General features: G+C 22.3%; 2 protein-coding genes across 2 annotated transcripts; both read right to left on the minus strand.

The window, feature by feature from the left end:
- Window positions 1-820: 820 nt before the first annotated feature.
- PVVCY_0601340 (conserved Plasmodium protein, unknown function) lies at window positions 821-12,555 on the minus strand (the record flags this gene model as incomplete). Its single annotated transcript, XM_037634120.1, has 10 exons — window positions 821-1,772; window positions 1,862-2,038; window positions 2,124-2,192; window positions 2,289-2,356; window positions 2,471-2,527; window positions 2,625-2,735; window positions 2,835-2,982; window positions 3,115-9,591; window positions 9,684-10,190; window positions 10,271-12,555. 10 exons carry the CDS (start codon window positions 12,553-12,555, stop codon window positions 821-823), a joined length of 10,851 nt encoding a protein of 3,616 aa, XP_037490267.1.
- Window positions 12,556-13,100: 545 nt separating this feature from the next.
- Window positions 13,101-18,917, minus strand: PVVCY_0601350 (DNA polymerase alpha catalytic subunit A, putative; the record flags this gene model as incomplete). Its single annotated transcript, XM_008627276.1, has 5 exons — window positions 13,101-14,424; window positions 14,563-18,103; window positions 18,250-18,321; window positions 18,423-18,513; window positions 18,849-18,917. 5 exons carry the CDS (start codon window positions 18,915-18,917, stop codon window positions 13,101-13,103), a joined length of 5,097 nt encoding a protein of 1,698 aa, XP_008625498.1.
- Between the last annotated feature and the right edge of the window lie 788 nt (window positions 18,918-19,705).

Below are 19,705 nucleotides of genomic sequence, written 5' to 3' on the forward strand. Positions count from 1 at the left end.
GAAATTAATTATTTTAAAATAAAAACAAAAAAATAATATATTGTAAATATATGATTAAGATATTTTTTTAACGATATTACAGACTTTATTCTTACATAATTTAATTAAAAATATATGAACGAGTAATATTAAATGTGTTAAAATATGCAGTTGAAAAATACACTAACAATATATGCATGTACCTAAATATTCTTGTATATAATTCTCCGAAAATATTATAAAAATAAAATAATATATTTGTTTATATTATTTTTTTGTTCTTTTTCAAACTTTGCTACGAGGTATTAATTTTTACAAGAACAAAGCCAGTGAGTTGCCATATAAAGGGGAAATTAAAGAAATAAAAAAATAAATAAAGAGAGAAAAAAAGTAAAAAGTAGCCAACAACATATGCACACGAATAATTCCGTTAATTTTTTTTGACAAAAATATATTCATTTGTTAAGTTGTTTTTTGGTTGGCTATCTTTATTTTTGTATATTCTCCTTATGCAACGTCAAAATTTACAATGATACATCAGTCTTTTATATATTATTCTTTATAAGAAATTTTATAATGTATACTTTTTGTTAGTAGCATTTCCATACTCAATAGTGTGGATTTATAACATTTTAAAAATGGAAATAAACAAAAAAAAATAGTTTATACAACTAGAGCACTTTCAAACGTATATGCACACATTGCAATCAGTACAAAACAATTATATAACATTTGTGTATGTTTATAGTTGCATAAAAAATAAGCAAATAAAATAAAGAAAAAAAAAATGAAAATATATCGAGAAAATCCATGGAAAGAATATACTTGCTAACCATTTCATTTACAATATATTACAATTTTTGTAAATAGACAAAATTTCGGTGCTTATTTTATTTTTAATACTATCAGGATATTGCTTAGCCAAAGACATTAAAGTAGAAAAGTTCTGATCTTGATGAATATCTCCAAACTGGTTTATGCTTATTTTATTTATTTTTTTATTTTTTAAATAAGATAAATTGTTATGAATAAAATTGTAATTACTTTTTTTATTGCTAGGGCTAAGATTGGTATTATTTTGTTTTTTGTTATTACTTATATATTTATATGCGCACATTATCATTTTGTAGATATCATTTTTTTTGATATTTGTAAATAGTATATTTTTAATATGTTTAAATAAATTTTTATATTCTTTTTTATTATGAATATAAATTAATACGTGTGAATAAAATAAAAAATCATTATCAGTAATATATGTTAATATATTATTAACATGTTCAGGTAAAATATTCATATTACTATCATATTCGGACATTTGGCTAGCTACTATATTAGTTTCATCAGATTTTTCTGCACACACATTTGATATATTGGGGTTTGAATTATTTAATTCAGTTGTTTTTAGTTTCACCTCTTTTTCATGCATTTCTTGAATAGCTTCATATATGGGCTTAAATTTTCTTCTATATCCCAAATAAAGATAAATTATATGCAAAATAAATATATTAATGTCATTGTTATTTAATTTTATTTTTATATAATTCATTATATCGTGTAGGAAAGATAAATTTTGATCTATTAAAAGACAAAACATACAAGCTAAACAATAAGTAAAAATATAATTAAATTGATATATGTTAATTATTTTGTCTGCTAAATTATATATTTTTTTATAAACTAATATATTAATACAAAACATAATGTCTATTTTTTTGGAGTTTATTATATTCCCATGTATATCAAGATCTTCATGTAGCACCTGTTGCTGAATGATTATCAAATCAATATATCTGTTTTAAAAAAAAAAAAATATCATAATTGATTTGAAGACATAAAAAAATATGAGCATGTACATGGTTATTTCCATTTATAGATTTACCTGAATATTAATTCGATTGGAATGGTATTATTTGTTCGTTTTTTAGTTTCATCAAAAAGAATATTAAAATTACTTTTATTATATAACTGTCTATTTTTCTTTTTTCGATTACTGTTGTTGCCAAGTATGAAATTGTCATAAAAAATATTACGGTTGGAATTTTTATAATTCATCGAACTGAAAAAAAATAAATATTTTATCATATTTTTTGCATAAATTTTAATATATATTTGTCATTTTTCTTTATATTTTTATTTCTTACCTTTCCACGCTTTTAACAATTAAGGTAAGATTTACAAGGGCATTGTTTAGATGCCCATTTTTTGCATCACTATAAAAAGGGAAATATATATATATATATATGTGCATAGAGTATTTTAAATTATGTAAAAATGTGTCATATATATATTTTCACTATTTTGATTACATATTCTGGGCAATGGAATAATGGTATATGCTTATGATGGCTGCATTTAAATAATCGCTTGAAAAAATCTAAAATTTTAAATAAAAACGGTAGAAAAATAATATGATGTTTTCGAATAAAAAAGGCGTAAAATTTTACTACATATTAATACATGCTAGAACGCATATTAATTTTCTGCTTACCACATAATTGTATAGCAAGTTGTACATTTTCTTTTTTAGTAAATAGCACTTTATTCTCTGAACAAAAAATAAAATTAAAGAAGTTTAGTAACATAAGTAAATATATATAAACATGTTTATGTTTATACAATTGATCATTGATTTAGAGCTTTACGTGTTGAAGAAGTGGGTTCCTAAGATTAGACACATTTTGAAATATTTTATAAATATAATTGTATTTATGCGCCCTTTGAACGATTCCTATAAAATATTCGGATAGCAATTCCTGCATAAAAAGTAGAAATATATAAGAAAATATATTTAAATAAGTATGCATATATTTTTTTCGCTATTTATATGTATTAATGGTATATATTATTCTTACATTTTTTATAAGGAGCTTAAGACATGATTTGCTCAAGTCATATTTTGTATATAAATTCATCAAATTGTGTAAAGAACAATAGTCTTTCAAACTTTTTATAAAATTGTCATCATATTTTGAATTATTGTAGTTTGTCAATTTTAAGGACCTGAACAAGCAAGGAACAAAACAAAAAATAATAAACATACATATATTTTTTCGTAATAAATATAATTTTGTTCATTTTTTTAATAATGAATTATTTCCTATTGAAAAAATATAATACACATTTTATTATTACCTCGAATCGAGAGGAAGTAGTAAAGAAGTAATAAACAGGTAAATTTTTATTTTTTTTGCATTAATTTGATTGTTAGCATATTTTTTATTTTCACAATAAATAATATCTTCAGAAATTTGGTTAATATCAGTTTTAAAATATTGTGAAATAATATTTAGATTATCACTTGGATTTATATAACATAAAGGATAAGAACAATTATTTATATCATAAAACAAATATTCATAATAATCTATAACTTGCTTAGATATAAAAAATTGCATTATATTTTTTTCTAAAGAATTATTATGCATTAATATAATATATCTTTGAAATATTTCTAGTTTGTTTTTAAACATGTTAGTAATTTGAGTGATTTTCTTTTGTCTTATATAATTGGAATATATAAATGTTGTTTTCAAGCTAGCCAATTTTTTTATTTTAAGCTTATTATTTTTTTTTAAGGGTGAAAAGTTGGTTTTTTTTTCTGACTTGTTAATAAAATTAGTAGTAATACTATTATTATTTATTTTTTTTTTTTTTTTTAAAATTGATAAACAATAGTTTTGTAAATATGGTGTTGTAATTAACTCACCACTTTTATTGTAAGAATTATTTTCCGAATTTTCAAAATAATGTTCATTATAATTTATTATATATGGGTTTTTTATAATCTCTATTAAATAAATAAATAATTTTTTGTGTGAAAATTTATTTACTTTTTCTATATCGCTATCTTTAGCTTTAAAATATATATTGTTATAATAGTTGTAAAGATAGCTAAATGTTATTTCGTTTAAAATATGTCTATTTATATAAATAGGTGTACTAAAGGAATATATATATTTTTGTTCGGTGTTTAATAAATTTGTATATATAACATCATTTTTTGATTTACATTTTGTAGAAGAAAATAACTCTTTATTTCTTTTTATTTGGAAATAAGAAAAATAATTAACATTATCAGTAGTAAAATATTTAAGAATGTTTTGTCTAATATTCTTTTTTTCTCTCTCGTTTTTTCTCTCTTTTTTAATTTTATTAACTTCAAAATTTGGTAATACAATATAAGTAAGGTAACTATATTCCCCCGTTTGAATTACAATTTTATAAATATTTTCATGATTTATTAAATCTTTATTTTTATATGAAGAGAAAATTTGAGAATTTATTTTTTTTCTACAATTTCGTTCTTGATTTTTTATCTCTTTAAATAGTTCAATTTGGTTAATATTTGAATTGTTAGTAATAGTATATTCTGTGTTTTTGATATTATGTTGGTTTATAAATGTGTATTTATTGAAGTATGATGATAGCCTTTTATAATTTTTATATATATTATTACAAAAATGAAAATCAAAAAAAAAGAAACAAAATAAATTAAGAGTCGAATAAAAATGTATATTATTTTTATTTAAAAGTTCGTAATGAAATGATACTATATTAAATCGAAGATTCTGAATTATTTTATGTATCTTTTCTTTATTTATAACTTTAAATTTATTTTTTGTGTTTTTTATAATATTACATAGGTTTATTCTATCTACACCTGCATTGTTTATAAAAATATGATCACCAGCTGTCTCAATATTACTAATTTTGTCATCTGTTGTTTTTATTTGTTTATTTTTGTTTTGGAAAATATAAGCATTGTGTTTGTTAAAACAAAATGAATTATGAATATTTTTTATTTTAATATATTTGTTTTCATTTTGCATGTTCATCAAATTGTTACACAAAATTTTGTTTATATTATTATTTCTATAAATGTATATAGCATGCTCATAATTAAATATATAAAACCTTTTAATTTTTTCCAAAGAAGTTAGACTGATATTTTCTGAACAATTAGGAAGTAATTTAGAACGATATATCAAAGATACCAAATTTTTTATAATTTTATTTTTTTTAGAAAATTCTTTTTGTTTTGAAAATGAATAAAATAAACCTTGCTCATTTAGTATATGGAATGTATTTATATTATAAAAATAACAAGAATAAATTCTATGTATTAAATAATTGCATATGTTATAATTTTGTTTTTTTAATCCATCAATTAAGTTTTCTATATTCATTTTAATAATATCCTTCATTTTAATATTTAAATTTATCGATATTTTTATATATATTAGCATAGGTAGCAAATTACACACTAAATTGCTTGCACTTTTTAATTCCTTATAATTTTCATAGAAGAAAAAACATATCTTATAAAAAATGTATATCAATATGTTTGTACTACCATGATTAGAAACATAATTTGATGAAGTGTTTATCTCAAGTTTTTCAGAACTTCCAATGTTTCTTGTGTCCCGATCTATGATGTAGTACTTTCTAACCATGCTATTTTTCATTTTCTTATGTTTTTCTTCCTTTTCAGTATGTCTATAAATAGAATTTTTGTAAAACTTATTAAATAAGCTATGTTTTTTTTGAAAATTTACATTTTGTGTAAATTTAATTTTGTCTTTTTTTTCATTTTCAAAATGATTTGCTTTCAGTTTGATAGACTTTTCTTTTGTATCAGTAGTGTTATAGATATTATTTTGTAAGCTTAGACAAATCTTATCAAATAGTTGTTGAATTATATGTAAAAAAATAGAGTAAACAAATTGAATATTGTTTTTATCTTGTCGACAAATAATAGATAATTTTAATATGGCAATACATTTTTGTATATTATATATATTTCCTTTTTGAGCTTGTTGAAGGTAATTTTTTTTGATACTAGAACTTCTTTTGCTTATCATCGATTTATATATTTTGTTTAAATTAATATTAATATTTAAAAAAGCGTAATAATATATTTTATACATTTTAGGTGTAAACAAATGTTGGCTTATTATATATTCTGCTAATTCAATCTTATTATTTTGTATCAACAATGGAATAATATTTTTATATATCTTTTTAACATTTTTTTTAAAAACATTTTCAATTTTTATATATTTAGTAAACAAACTTAATATATAAAACTTTTTAATATATGTGTATTTAAAATATGTGAATAAAAAGTATAAGAGGTTTGTTAAAACTGTTGGGTGGTTTTTATAGAATATGTAGCTAATAATATTTTGAAAATTTTGAGCTTCTAATTTTTTTAAAAATAAAATTATTTTATTTTTTTTCATAATTTTACAATTACTTGATTTAATCATTGTGTCTATCCCTTTGTTAAATCCCCACAGGTCGAGAATATATTCGCTTGTTGATTTCATACGAATTTCAGATTTATCTTTATCTGTAAAATTTTTGAAATTTAACAAAAAGTCACAATATTTGAACAGTTTATATGTTGAGATAAAATCTAATAGTTCATCTTTGCTTTCTCTTTTCTTCATAATCGATGCATAAACATTAACAAAATTAAATTTGGTAGTTGGATTAACATATGATAGACATGACTTGTGCACTTTTTTGGCGTGTTGAATTATTTTAAAAATATGTTTATATGTGTCTAACTTGGCTAGATTTGCATCTATATTATTTGGAAGGTTATCTATATTTTCACAATTAACAATGTACATATCTCTACTACTTTTTGAGTCACCATTATGGGATGGTTCATTATATAGACATAGATTCAATGCTATCATAAGTTCATGAAAAGAAAATAATTCGAGGTTTTTATAATTTTTCATTATTTTATTTACAAATATATCTATTTTTACATCAGTTGGCACATCTGTTTGTAGTATGTACTCAAACCAGAACCTGAGATTTTTTTTTCTTTTATTTGCATCTGAATTGTGAAAAAGATTTGAATAATATTTTTTAATCATGTCAGGCTGATAAGGATGACTGGCTTTCTCGCAAATGTCTAAACAATCTGCATAACGCTGGTTATCAAAGAATGATGAAAAAAAAATAGACTTTGTAAAATTATTGAAATGGAATATGTCATGATATTTTATAAAATAAATATCACTAAACAATTCAGTATCTAATTCAATAATAATATTATTATTTTTATTATTATTCTTTTTTATAATTTTAAAAATTTTATTTATATTATTGTACTGTTCTTTTATGTATCGATTCAAAATGTTGTATGGTCTTGAAAAGTGATATGCATATAATGTGTTAAAAGTAAATGGAAAATAATAATCACATTTTTCTAAGCATATAAAAATATTCATTATTTCATTTTTTTTACTGGTACTTATATTTGAGTCATCATATTTTGTTTGTGAATAATTTAATTTGGTAGGTACACAATTATTTATAGACATTATTATTTCTTTATTTTCAATTTTGTTTATTATATATGTAATATATGATTTATAAAACCGAAGGATATTTGTAATTTTATTTTTTTTTATTGCTAAATTTATATTGTTTTCTATAATTTTTATGATATTGATATTGTTTATTAAAAATAAAAAATCGGAAGTTAAATATTGCATCATTGGTTTTTTATTTATATATATATTTTTACATTTTAATTTATATTTTATATGTTTATTACTTTGTATGGTTGGAAATAAATTGATACTTCCCAACTGTGTATCTGCACTTTCTTCATTTTGGATTTTATCTGAAAAAGGTTCTTCTTTTATACAAAATTGGGTTTGTATGTTTTCAACTAAAAGCTGGTAATATTGTATAAAAAATAAGGAACACAAAACTTTAGCATTTACATAAGAGTTTGCAATAAACAAAATATATTTTATAATTGTATATATGTCTATGGTAAATATATAAAAAAGGTTGTAATTAATTTTTGTTTGGTATCTTATGGAATATATATTTTTGTGACATTGTCTATTTTTCGAAGCATATTCAAAAAAATTCGCATCTATCTTAGTTTCCTTTAATGAGTCATATATATATGTTATTAAAATATTAGAAAAGAAAAAAAAATAAAGTAAATAGTTTATTGTATTTCCTTTTTGCTCGTCTATATTTTGTATTAGAAGTGTCGAATATTTTTCCAATATGGTATGCATATCTTTATAAGAAGTGTGTTGGTATTTTGTAAAGCTTGATAAATTTCCTTTGTCTATTTGTGAGTTCTCAACTTTTAAAATAACTTTTTTCTTTTTCTTCAAGTTTGAAAAAAAAAAGAACATATCTTGTAAAAAATTTTTTTTTTTATATAAATCTATAAAATATTTTTTTATCAATTTCGATTGTATTTTTAATGAGTTTGATGTTAGTAGGAGGTATTTAATAAGGAGTATATTCTTTCTTTTGTTTTTTATTTTTGTTTCTTTTTTTTTACAGCTCAAGTTTGGATTGGATTGTTTGTTACACATATACTTATCTTTGTAACCTCGATTTTTCATCAACTTACTTTTAGATATGTTTTTTTTTATTTCTAATAATATGTGTAATTTTTTAATAAAATAAAGTAAAAACTTTAATATTAAATTATTATTTTTGTCTTCATTGTTGTCTATACTTTTTTGTAAGTTACCAGATGTGTGTACCTGGTCAATAATTTTTTTCATTTTTTTTACTTCTATCTTTGCAAACTTTAATAAAAGAATTCCATTTTCAACTTTATATGAATGAGTCACACAAATGCCAAGAAAAATATAAACTAACAAAAAATTGACATTGTAATTGTTTTGAAGAATGTACATATTTATTTCATTATCTTTATATTTATTAATATAGTAGGAAATCAAATGAAAAAGATCAAATTTTTTATGATAAACCTGTTTAGATTTATTTATAATTTTACAATTAAATGGATTGCTGACAAAAATTGAATCTGAAAAAACATTTTTAATGTATAACTTTTTAAATACTCGAACATATCTAAGATATAACATTAGATTATATGTATATATAGATTTAGTTAATTGTTTTTTATATTTATAAAGGATAAACATGTTGATGCTTCTACCTTTTTGATGAATAATATTTTTATAAATATATTCTTGTGGTGTATTATATATAATATCATATATATATTTGTCTAAAATATTATTTATTTCTTTTTTTTTTAATTTATTTTTTTTTGTATTTTTCTTAAAACAATAGTATATGTATTCTTTATCTTGCATCTTTTTTTCTATTTTTGTTAATGAATTAAAAAATGAGGAGTTCTGACTTTTCTTACTCCTCCTCATTTTAAGTAACATAAATTTGTTTCTATATTTTGAAGACCATATTGATAAATTTTCAAACAATGTAGAATCATTTTTACATTTTTCATCATTACATATTTCCTTATGCTTTTTCAAACTCTTGTTCATCCTCGATTTGATAATGAATATTATTAATCGGGTGTAAACATTTTCAAAAATTTTGAGTAGCAAATTTCTTAAATTAAAAAAAAATGGCGACGTAATTTGGTCTTGCTTCTGACTAACTTGTCTTAATTTGTCATATATGAGCAGTACAAACTTTATAAAGTTGGGTGGTTCTATATGCTTATTTTCTGTAAATCTAAATACAATTATTGTAAAATAGAGTAGACATTTTATTTTGCATTCTTTGTAGTGAATTAGTTTGTAGTTTTTCTTAATATTCCGTAGAGGGGTCGTTCTAAAAATAATAAAAAAAAATAATTTATATCAGGGTGTGAGTAAACAAATGTAAGCACTGCGACGAGATTAATAAATAAAAGTAAAAATTACCCCGATAGATATCCATAAGCTGATTTAATTGCAAGATAAAACAGTATCATGTTTAAATCCATGTAATTTTTTTTTTTATAAAAAAATAATTTTTTTATATACTTCTTTAACTTTATTACAAATCTTGTATTAACATATGGTAATAAATTTGTTGTATTTAAAAATTGGGGAATAGAACAATTTATTAACATTGTATATATATCAGTTTTTGTTAATTTATTTGTTTTAGATAATTTTAATTTATGCTCATAGGATTTATAAAAATAATAACTTAGACAAGCAATATGTATTTTTATTTTCATGTCTTTAATATAATTATATAAATATTTATTATATTTACACATTTTCAATTTATTTAAACATTTCAATTTTATTTCTACATCATTTGTATTTTCAAGGCAATATAAGATGCATAGATTTTTTAATTCTTTAAAATTGTTTAGAAGCTGATTTAGATATTCGAAGTTGTTTTGGGTCAGGTAGTTCTGGCAAATGCGGAACAGGTAGCTACAATAAAGAAGTAAAAAAAAAGAAAATATAAAGAGGTGCATAAATAAAGGAATGACAAAAAATGAATATTAAATTACCTCAAAAAATGGATGTTGTATATTTTAGAGTAGTTGATATAAAAAAGGAGGTCCTCATTTTTCCCTGTCTCTATTGGGTAGCAAACTATTTCTTCATTAATATTTTTCAAATAAATATCATCAATATAATTAAACAAATAAATAAATATGTTGTATATTTGATTTGCATGATTTGAATAAAATGTGTTAGTTGAAATTAGGATTTCATAAATTATGGATTTATTTTTATATGTAATATATCTATCATTTTTATATTTATAAATATGATAAGTTTTATTTTTTAACTTGTTAATATATAAATCAATTATTTTTTGTATCTTCAAATGATTTATACACAAGCATAAGACAACTCCATCGAGCTCTACCATATGTATTTCATTTTGATATTCACGTATATTGTCACTACCAGTAATATATTCCCCTTTTTCATTGTCGGGTTGACAAACAGATGATAAAGATAGAAACACTTTTGGATCTTCACAATTATAATAAAACACAAGCAAGACTAAAAAGTTGTATAGCTTGTTCATTGTATCGGTTGCTAAACGGAATTGCTTTAAAATATATGGAAAGTTTTCAGACACTTTTGTTTTTCCATCTTTTGTATCTACCTTTGTAAATGCATCAACATATTCAGATCCGTGAATGGGTGTAACTTTATTAGCGTCATTATAAATATGCAAATTTGGCTTGTCTTTTAAATTTATTTCAGTAAGACTTTCTTTGCAATTTTTATGTAAATATGTAATAGTTGAACATAAAGAAAATAAAAATATATTATTTATAAATAAATGATTATATTTAAAGAGATATATAAAATTTTGATAATCTACTAAATTATTTTTTTTTAGTTTTTCTATCAAGACTGTAATATATATATGGACAATGTTCAAATATGCTTCTAAAAAAATAAGGTAAGGTTTCTGAATATTTTTTTGTGTATTTACTTCGTTAGTTTCTCTTAATTTTTCTGCATAGGGATTTGAGTTTGAACTTTTTTGATTTTCTATTGATTTGGGTTGGTCCCTATTGGCTAGCATAAATAGTTGCAATAAAAAATGAAAATATTTCTGATTAAAAAAGAGAGATTTAAAAAGGGATATAGATAAAGATGGTAAGTAGAAGCAAAGATAAAACAAGTCAATAAATATTTCAAAAATTGCATTTCTCTCAAAAAAAAAAGAAATCTCATCATCATAAGATACAATATAATTATGTATGGGTCTTTGATTAATTATATATAAAGGGGGGATATATATAATATTGTAAGGTTTAGACGCAACAATGTTTGATGTGGTATTGTTTTGTTTTTTTTTTCTAATATTTATTGAGGGTGTATCCCCATCGGTGTCGTAAATTAATTTAAAATTTTTTATTGTTAGTTCATCTATCTTATTAAAAAAGTTGTTGTTATAATTTATTTTATATTTTTTTTCACTAAATATGGTTTTAGCAAAATCTATGTTTTTACTTTTACGATTTTTTTCGATCGGAATTTTTGTCTGCTTTTTATTATAAGGTATTACATAATCAAGTAAATATATTAATAAATAATTATTGCATTTTTTTCGATTTTTAATTTTATTTATTTTATTTTTTTTAAATAACTCTCTTGTTTTTATATATAAATAAAATAGACGCCTTAAATATTGTAAAACGTCTAATGTAAAAAAATCAAAGTTTAGATCTTTACAAATTTTTAAATAATGTTCTTTATGCACAATAATAATAGAAAGAATCGTGTCAAATTGTATTTTTTGTTTTATTTTATTTGATATATATTTTTTTTTTAGTATATATCTATATTTAGCTAATGAATTGTATTTCAAGTTTGTGTGGTGTGTCTTGTTAGGTTGTTTACACTTATCAGTTTGTGGGTCTGAAGTAATTTGTTTGGACTTGTTGAAAATTATTTTATAATTTATTTCAAAATTAAGAAAGTTAAGAAAAATTAAATTCACAAAATTATTATAATCATTTACTAATTTTAGTAAAAAATGAGAGCTCGATATTTCATTTGAAAATATTTGTAAAGGGGAAGATCCATATTCTATATACCTTCTTATATATTTTAAAACTTTTCTTAATATATATAGTTTTTTTTTTATCGATTTATTTTGTATTTTTTTATATTTCCCTAGGTCTGTTATATTTAGTAAGTTGGATTTTACTAAATTTGTTAATAGCAATCTTGCTAGTTCATATTGCTCGAGATTTATGTAATTTGTAATAATTTGAATTATGACCTTGTAATTGTTTTTACTTATAAATGAATAACTATCCATTTTGTAATCTAAAACAAGTTTATATTTTTCACAAATTGGAAAAAATATATACTCTATCGTTTTGTCATCATTATGTGTTTGTACTTAATTTCTCTGACTCATCACTGAGAGGAAATGAGAGCGTGAGTAAGCCTATGCAGTTTATTATCATTTTATTATACTTTATTTTTGGTTACTTTTGCTTACTTTTGCTTACTTTTGCTTATTATTTTTTATTTTTACTTTTTTTTAATTTATTTTTGAATATAGATTATGGGGATTTTGTGCGTGCGGCGTACTACTGTGTGTGCCGATTTGCTATTTTTTATTCTGCCATTTTGGCATTTTTTTTTTTATTTTTAAAAATTTTATTTTATTTTTTTTAATTCTATTTATTTTTTAATTTTTCATTTTCATTTACGATTTCAACTAGATAATTGCGCAAGGCAAGGATTATTAAAAATTAAAAAAGCAAGTTCAGTGTTAGTGTAAAAATGCAAGGAAAAAATAAAGCAAAAATGAACTTGTAAGTATGCAAAGATAAAACAGGAGGATGAATGATGGGGCTATAGCTTGGAAACTTTAGAAGCAATGGATAAGTGGAAGACCGAAAAAATGTTGTCGAAGAATATTTGAGAATATATATCGTTTTGTATAATATTTTGAATTGATTCTCTGATTGTATTTCTTTCATCATTATAATTGATAGAAAATGTATTATTTTTTAAATTAAGATACGTTATAAAATTTGAAATATTTGGAAATTTCATTTGTAAACCTTTAGTAATACTTAAATTTAATTCTTTGTTTCTACAAATATTATCATATGATTCTATTTTAAATCCATTTTTTTTATTATTTTTTACTAGTTGATCTTTACTTAATATGTTTGTTTTATATCCATCATTAATAAATACAGACACATTAACATCTGTTGCATATTCCTCGGGTTCTTCCCCAGATTTTGCATCTGTTTTGTTTTCAGATTTTACATCTACTTTATTCTCAGATTGTGTATCTGTTTGATCCTCCGATTTGGGTTCTCCCTTTTCGTGTAACTTGGGTGGTATGACAAGTAGATTTCCTTTTAGAAGGTATAGGAAATATTCTAAAATTGAATAGATATATTTTTTTGATAATAATGGTTTTAATGCATTTTTAGGATTATCACAATTAAGGTTTGGGCAATTATTATAGTCCTTTAAGAATACTCTTCGTGTTTTTACTAAGCATGAATTGCATATATACATTTGTTTATAAAATGTAGAACATAAATGGTCTATAAATGAAAAAATATAATTTCTTATTTGCTCGATTGCTAAAAGTGATAAACACTTATTACATCGAAAATATTTTATAAATACAACTGGTTTTATATTATGAGAGCAATTATGACAAGTAAGAAAACCTTTTAAATGTATATTTTTAAATCTTTCTTCTGATTCACTTAACAATGATAAAACATTTGTTTCTAAATAGGATTCTTCATTTTGTTCTTCTGTTTTTATTTCTTTAACATTATATATGTTAAAGCATGATGATATTTTTTCTACATTTGTTCCTTCAATATATTCACAAAGTCTATTTATAGGTAATAATATTTGATTTCGAATATAATAATCTTTATCAATTTTTAAATTATATTTTTTTATTTCACTAATACTAAAACAACATAATGAACTATTTAATTTTTCATTCCCTTTATTATAAAATTTTAATGCATCTTCATTTGTACATACACAATATTGTATTTCTTTATTTACACATATGTTATATCCATCTTTTATCATTCGTTCTGCTACCAGTACATGGCCTAACGAGTTTTTCTCCTGATACTCGTGGACGTTCTTTGTCAGTTTCTTGGTGATCACGTAGTGGTCAAGATCGAACCTGCGGGGGAAGAAGTGTAAGAAGTGTATGCAAAGTAAGAAGTGTAAGATGTGTAAGAGGTGTAAAAGTGTATGCAAAGTAAGAAGTGTAAAAGTGTATTGAAAGTTGAACTCGCCACGGATGGGCTAACAAACTTACTCGTCGTTTTGGATGCGATGATAGATGGAGCGAAGGTACTCGTGGATTTGCTCTGAAAGGTCGTTTTGAATAGAAAGATCGTCAGCATGATTAAGAGAAGAAGTGGATGCATTTGGCTGACCAGGTTTGTATTCTTTGTTTGAGAAAATGATTCTTAATAATTCATTTCCAATAAGTTTTGAAATTTTACAAAAATCTCTTTTTATAAAATTAATCCCTTTCATTTCATATTCATATTTTCCTAGATTAGGATCAATAACTTTAGCACAAGCATATTTTTTTTTTTTTAATAAAAGTAGTTTACTAAAAATACATTCTAAATCTAATTCTAATTTTTTATAATTTTTATTTATATTATTTTTTATAGTATGAGCTAACTTTAATGATTCTTTATAATTATTAATGTCTGAAGATTTTATTCCAGTGTCTATCATAATAGAATCTGTATCACCATATATTACTGTAAGATTAAACTCCTTTTCAACTTTAAATTTGGTGTGTTGTAATAAGTTTCTACCTTTTTGTGTAATATATGATGCAATATATTTAGCATAAAATCGATTGTGTGTATTTCCTAAACAACCATAGATACTATTACTAATAAGTTTTATAGACAATGATTGAACAAGAAGTAATTCTTTTTTTTCTTTATTTTTTTCACTTGCAATTAATTTTTTAATAAATGCTCTTTTTTCAACTAATTGTTTTAAAATTGATGGTAAAATACCTGGTTTTGTTTTATCAAAATAATCAATATTTGATAGATCACCAACAGGTTCATCTGTATTATCTATTTGATTTACATCTGACTCATCATAATTTATTATATTTTTTTTTTCGATTTCTTCTTGTAATTCTTTAGATGTAGAATCTGATGATGCTAAATAATTTTTCATATTAAAGGTGCTAAAGCATATATTATATTCTATAATTATAGATGGGTATAAACTATTAAAATCGAGGTAAAGTACATATGTATCGTAATATCCACAAAGAGGTTCTAAAACTAGACCTCCTAAATATTTTGCTGTATTTTTTGATTTGTTGGTATCATTTTCTATTTTTTGTTTTTTTTTAATTATTATTGGTGTGATATATTTTTTTTTATGATATTCATGTAGTAGAAAATATTCGACACATTCGCTAGTGTAAGAGAGTAAACTTCTCGACCATATATATCCACTTAATTTTGTTAAGTCTCTACTTTTTTCAATTAATTGTAAAATATTACATACATTATATATTTCATATATACTAAATATTTGACTGTTTATATATGTATTTAAATTATTTTCTAAAATTTGTTCAGAATCATATAGATGTATGTTACTACAATTTATCAAATTTATATCATTAACTATAAAATCTTTGAAAACATTTGGAATATTTTCACGAGATTTATTTTTGTTTGTTTGGTTAGTAGAATTATTATTTGATGTTCCTACATTATTTGAATTTGTTTGTTGTTTCACTTTCTCTTGAAACTTTGTTCTTACTCCATCAATTATTTCATCCATAGAATAGCTAGTTAATTTAATTGTATCTTTAGATAATGCATATATATCAACTATTAACCGTCCTTTAATATTTTGCACGATATTATATATAGACCCAGTACTATTTGTCCCACTAAATTTATTTACTTTCATTTTGTCTGTTTTTTTTAATTTTTTTTTTCTACTTAAAAACCCAGGATCTATATGATTAACATGACATCTATGTATTAGAAATTCGAGATCAAAATTTAAAATATTATATCCTATGTATATATCTACATCTATTGTTCTTATTTTATTTAAAAAGGCTTGTAATAATAATTTTTCACTAGGAAATATTTTACAATTATTTCTATTATATGGATATATTCCATTTTGGCTATCATTTGAATTGCTGTTAATATTTGGGGTTTGTCCTTTTTTATTTGGTTTAACGCATATTCCAAAAAAATTAATATATTTCATTCCATCTGCATCTACTAAACTACATATACTCAAAATTTCATGATTATTTTCTTCATTAAGAACTGAGACAACTTTTATAACAAGTTTGTTTAAATCGATGTCTATAAAATTGGTTGGGGTATTATTGTCTATTTTTTTTAAAGACTCATCAGGTGTTGCACCGGTATTTGTAGAATTGTTGGTCGAGATATTATTAGAAGGTGCATTAGATGGATCATTAGATTTTTTATCAGAAAATTTTTCTAAAGTAAATATATTTTTCTTTGAACTAACAGTACAATCGAAATAACAATATGTTATATTATTAGAGAAATTATTTTTTAAATCTTTAACTTTAATCCAACAAGGCATCTTCATATTTTTTTTAATAATAAAATTTTCTACAATATCATCGTTGCAACAATAAAAAGATGAATAAGTATCTCCTTTAGCAAACTGTTCACTAATATTGTCATGGTTATATGAATATAAAACTTTTGCATATAGTTCATCAGTATTTGATGATAAGTTTAGATTTTTTCTTGAAACAATTTTATATTTTGCCATTTTTATGTTATGATATTCTCTAATTTTTTTAAATTCAGAGACAAAATCTAGCATAATAAAATTTTTATATTTTTCATGCTCATATGTAATTTCAATTCCATCTTTTATATATTTTTTATTTTTATTTAATAAAAAGTAATAACATCTATCCATATCTTCAATATATATACTTATACTTTTATATCTTTTTAATTTTGTTAATGTTCTACCAAATAATATAATACTATTTTTATGTTTACATATATCGAATACATATATATTTACATAACCTGTATCTTCACTTATTATTAACTCGTCATATTTATTTTTTAATATACTTTCATTTACATTATTTTTTTCATCTCCACTATTTTCATTGTCTTTATCTAAATTTTCATATTTTAAATTTGTTCCATCTAGTTTGTGTTCACCACCAATTTCTATTCCTATATCTACTGGGCTAAAAGTTTTTAAATTATTTTCATTTTCTATATTTTTATTTATAGTATTAACATTTTGTTCTTGTTTAATATTGTCTTTAAAAGTGGTGTTAGAACTGATAGTCTTTACGATTTTGTTTGGCTCATCAGTTACAATTTCACTTTTTCTTTTTTTATCAGCATTTCCATTATCTTCTTCATTTTGTTCTGCATCAGAATTAAAAAAATTATTTTTCATTTTATCACTTGTCAAATCTATATCAACTTTATTATCTTTAACGAGTTTAGTGTACATACTACTTTCTTGAGGTTTATGAGTTTGACTATTTTTTTTGCCATAAATATTATTATTACTACTATTGTTATATTGTATGTGCCTATTATTATAATATGAGTCACAAGAGTCTCTTGTTTTTCTCTTTATATTCATTTTACCATATGGTCCATCACTGTCACTTGATGTGGAATTATCTTCCATCATTCTCTCGATGTTCCGTGTTTTAGATATCTCTTCTTTAGTTAATTTTCCGCTAGAAAATATTTTTTGAATTTTTTTTTCACGAATGAAGTCGTCAATTTGGGTGTTTCGCTTTGGTTTGATTTCCTTCTCGGCATCTACAAAGGGAAAAAAAACAAACATAAAACAAGTTAAAATGGAAAATATAAAAATCGGTGAAACAGCCACAAAGATGAGCGATGCGTGGGAAGCTAGCTACCCCCATATAGTGTCATATTTATTTGTTCACTTTTTTGAATGTTACTTCTTTTGGTGATCATGCTATAGTCGACCGTTTCTAATATCACGTCATCGCTTGAATCATAATTTTTGTCGTCTGAGAAAAAAAGAAATTTTTATATGATGAGAGAAAATTATGTAGGCAAGCCAAATGATATTAGCTAGCTAAAATTTTTTAAAATCCATTTTAATAGCTACCTCCAACAATAAAACTTTTTAGCGAATTTCTATTTTCCATATATCCATCTTCGTCGACTACTTCATATATATCATCATTTTGATTTTTCACCTGAACAGATAAGGAAAAATAAAAATATTGAACAAGCAATAGTATAAAGGAAGGAGAACTATTGAGTCTTCCTTTCTTATAACCACAAAATGGTGAGTCTCTGTGAATTTTGTGAAACAGCCATTTTTTTTCAAAACCTCAGAACAGAGGATGAAATAATTATGACCATGCACACACACACACATACACACACATGTTTGATTTGAAATATAAATTTGGTTAATAAAAAAAACGATAAAAATAAATATGGGAGTAGTAAAAGAAAGTATAGCCTTAAAAGGGGAACTGACTACTTGTAAATATATTTATGTATATACATGTAAATATAAACATACCTCATAAAAGTCTGTTGCCTTACATTCTTTTGATCTCTGCTTCCTTATTTTATCAAAAACATTACTCATTTTTTTTTTTAAAATAGAAATATAAGATGATTTAATTTGACATTTAATAACATATATAAGTATTATTTATATTCATTTATTCATATTAGAGAAAAATATAATACATTGAAAAAGTTTAAAAAAATTATATTTTTTAATATAAAGCGAAAATACATAAAAAATATGTTTATTAATGTATTTTTTATTATGCCCTAAACATTTTTTTATTAAATTTTCTGAACAGGCAAGGTTAAAAAAGAAGGAAAAAAAAAAAAAAAAAAAAAAAGAGAAAAGAAAAGAAAGAAAAATAAGAATATGATAATTTTTATTCCTTATATACACATGACAAAAATTAAGTACATGTGTGTAAGTATTTCAAAGGGAACCAAAAAAAATATGCTAATAAAATATAAGTAATTTTATTCGCAAGTTAAAATAATTAATATATATGTAATACACATTATTATATATTTGCTTATATATTTATATGGCCTTATATTTTATTTTTATCCTTTTAAGTCTTATTGCAACGTTTATTCAGAAGAGATACAAACATAATAATATTCTTAGCATATGATTGTGCAAATATTTCTATAAAAAAAATAAATTTAGTTCACCATATAACCATGCCTTATATTTATAAAAAACTTTTTAATGTCTTTTTTTATTTCAAGTGCAATTTTCTCTAAAAATGTAATGTATATATTTACTAATTTATTGTTTAATTAAAATATAATAAAGAGCAAATTATTCATCCATTCATTTATTTCCTTTTGTATATAAGATCAAATTATTTCAAACCTTATAAG

The sequence above is a fragment of the Plasmodium vinckei genome (assembly GCF_900681995.1).
Source record: "Plasmodium vinckei vinckei genome assembly, chromosome: PVVCY_06".
Classification (NCBI taxonomy): Eukaryota; Apicomplexa; class Aconoidasida; order Haemosporida; family Plasmodiidae; genus Plasmodium; species Plasmodium vinckei.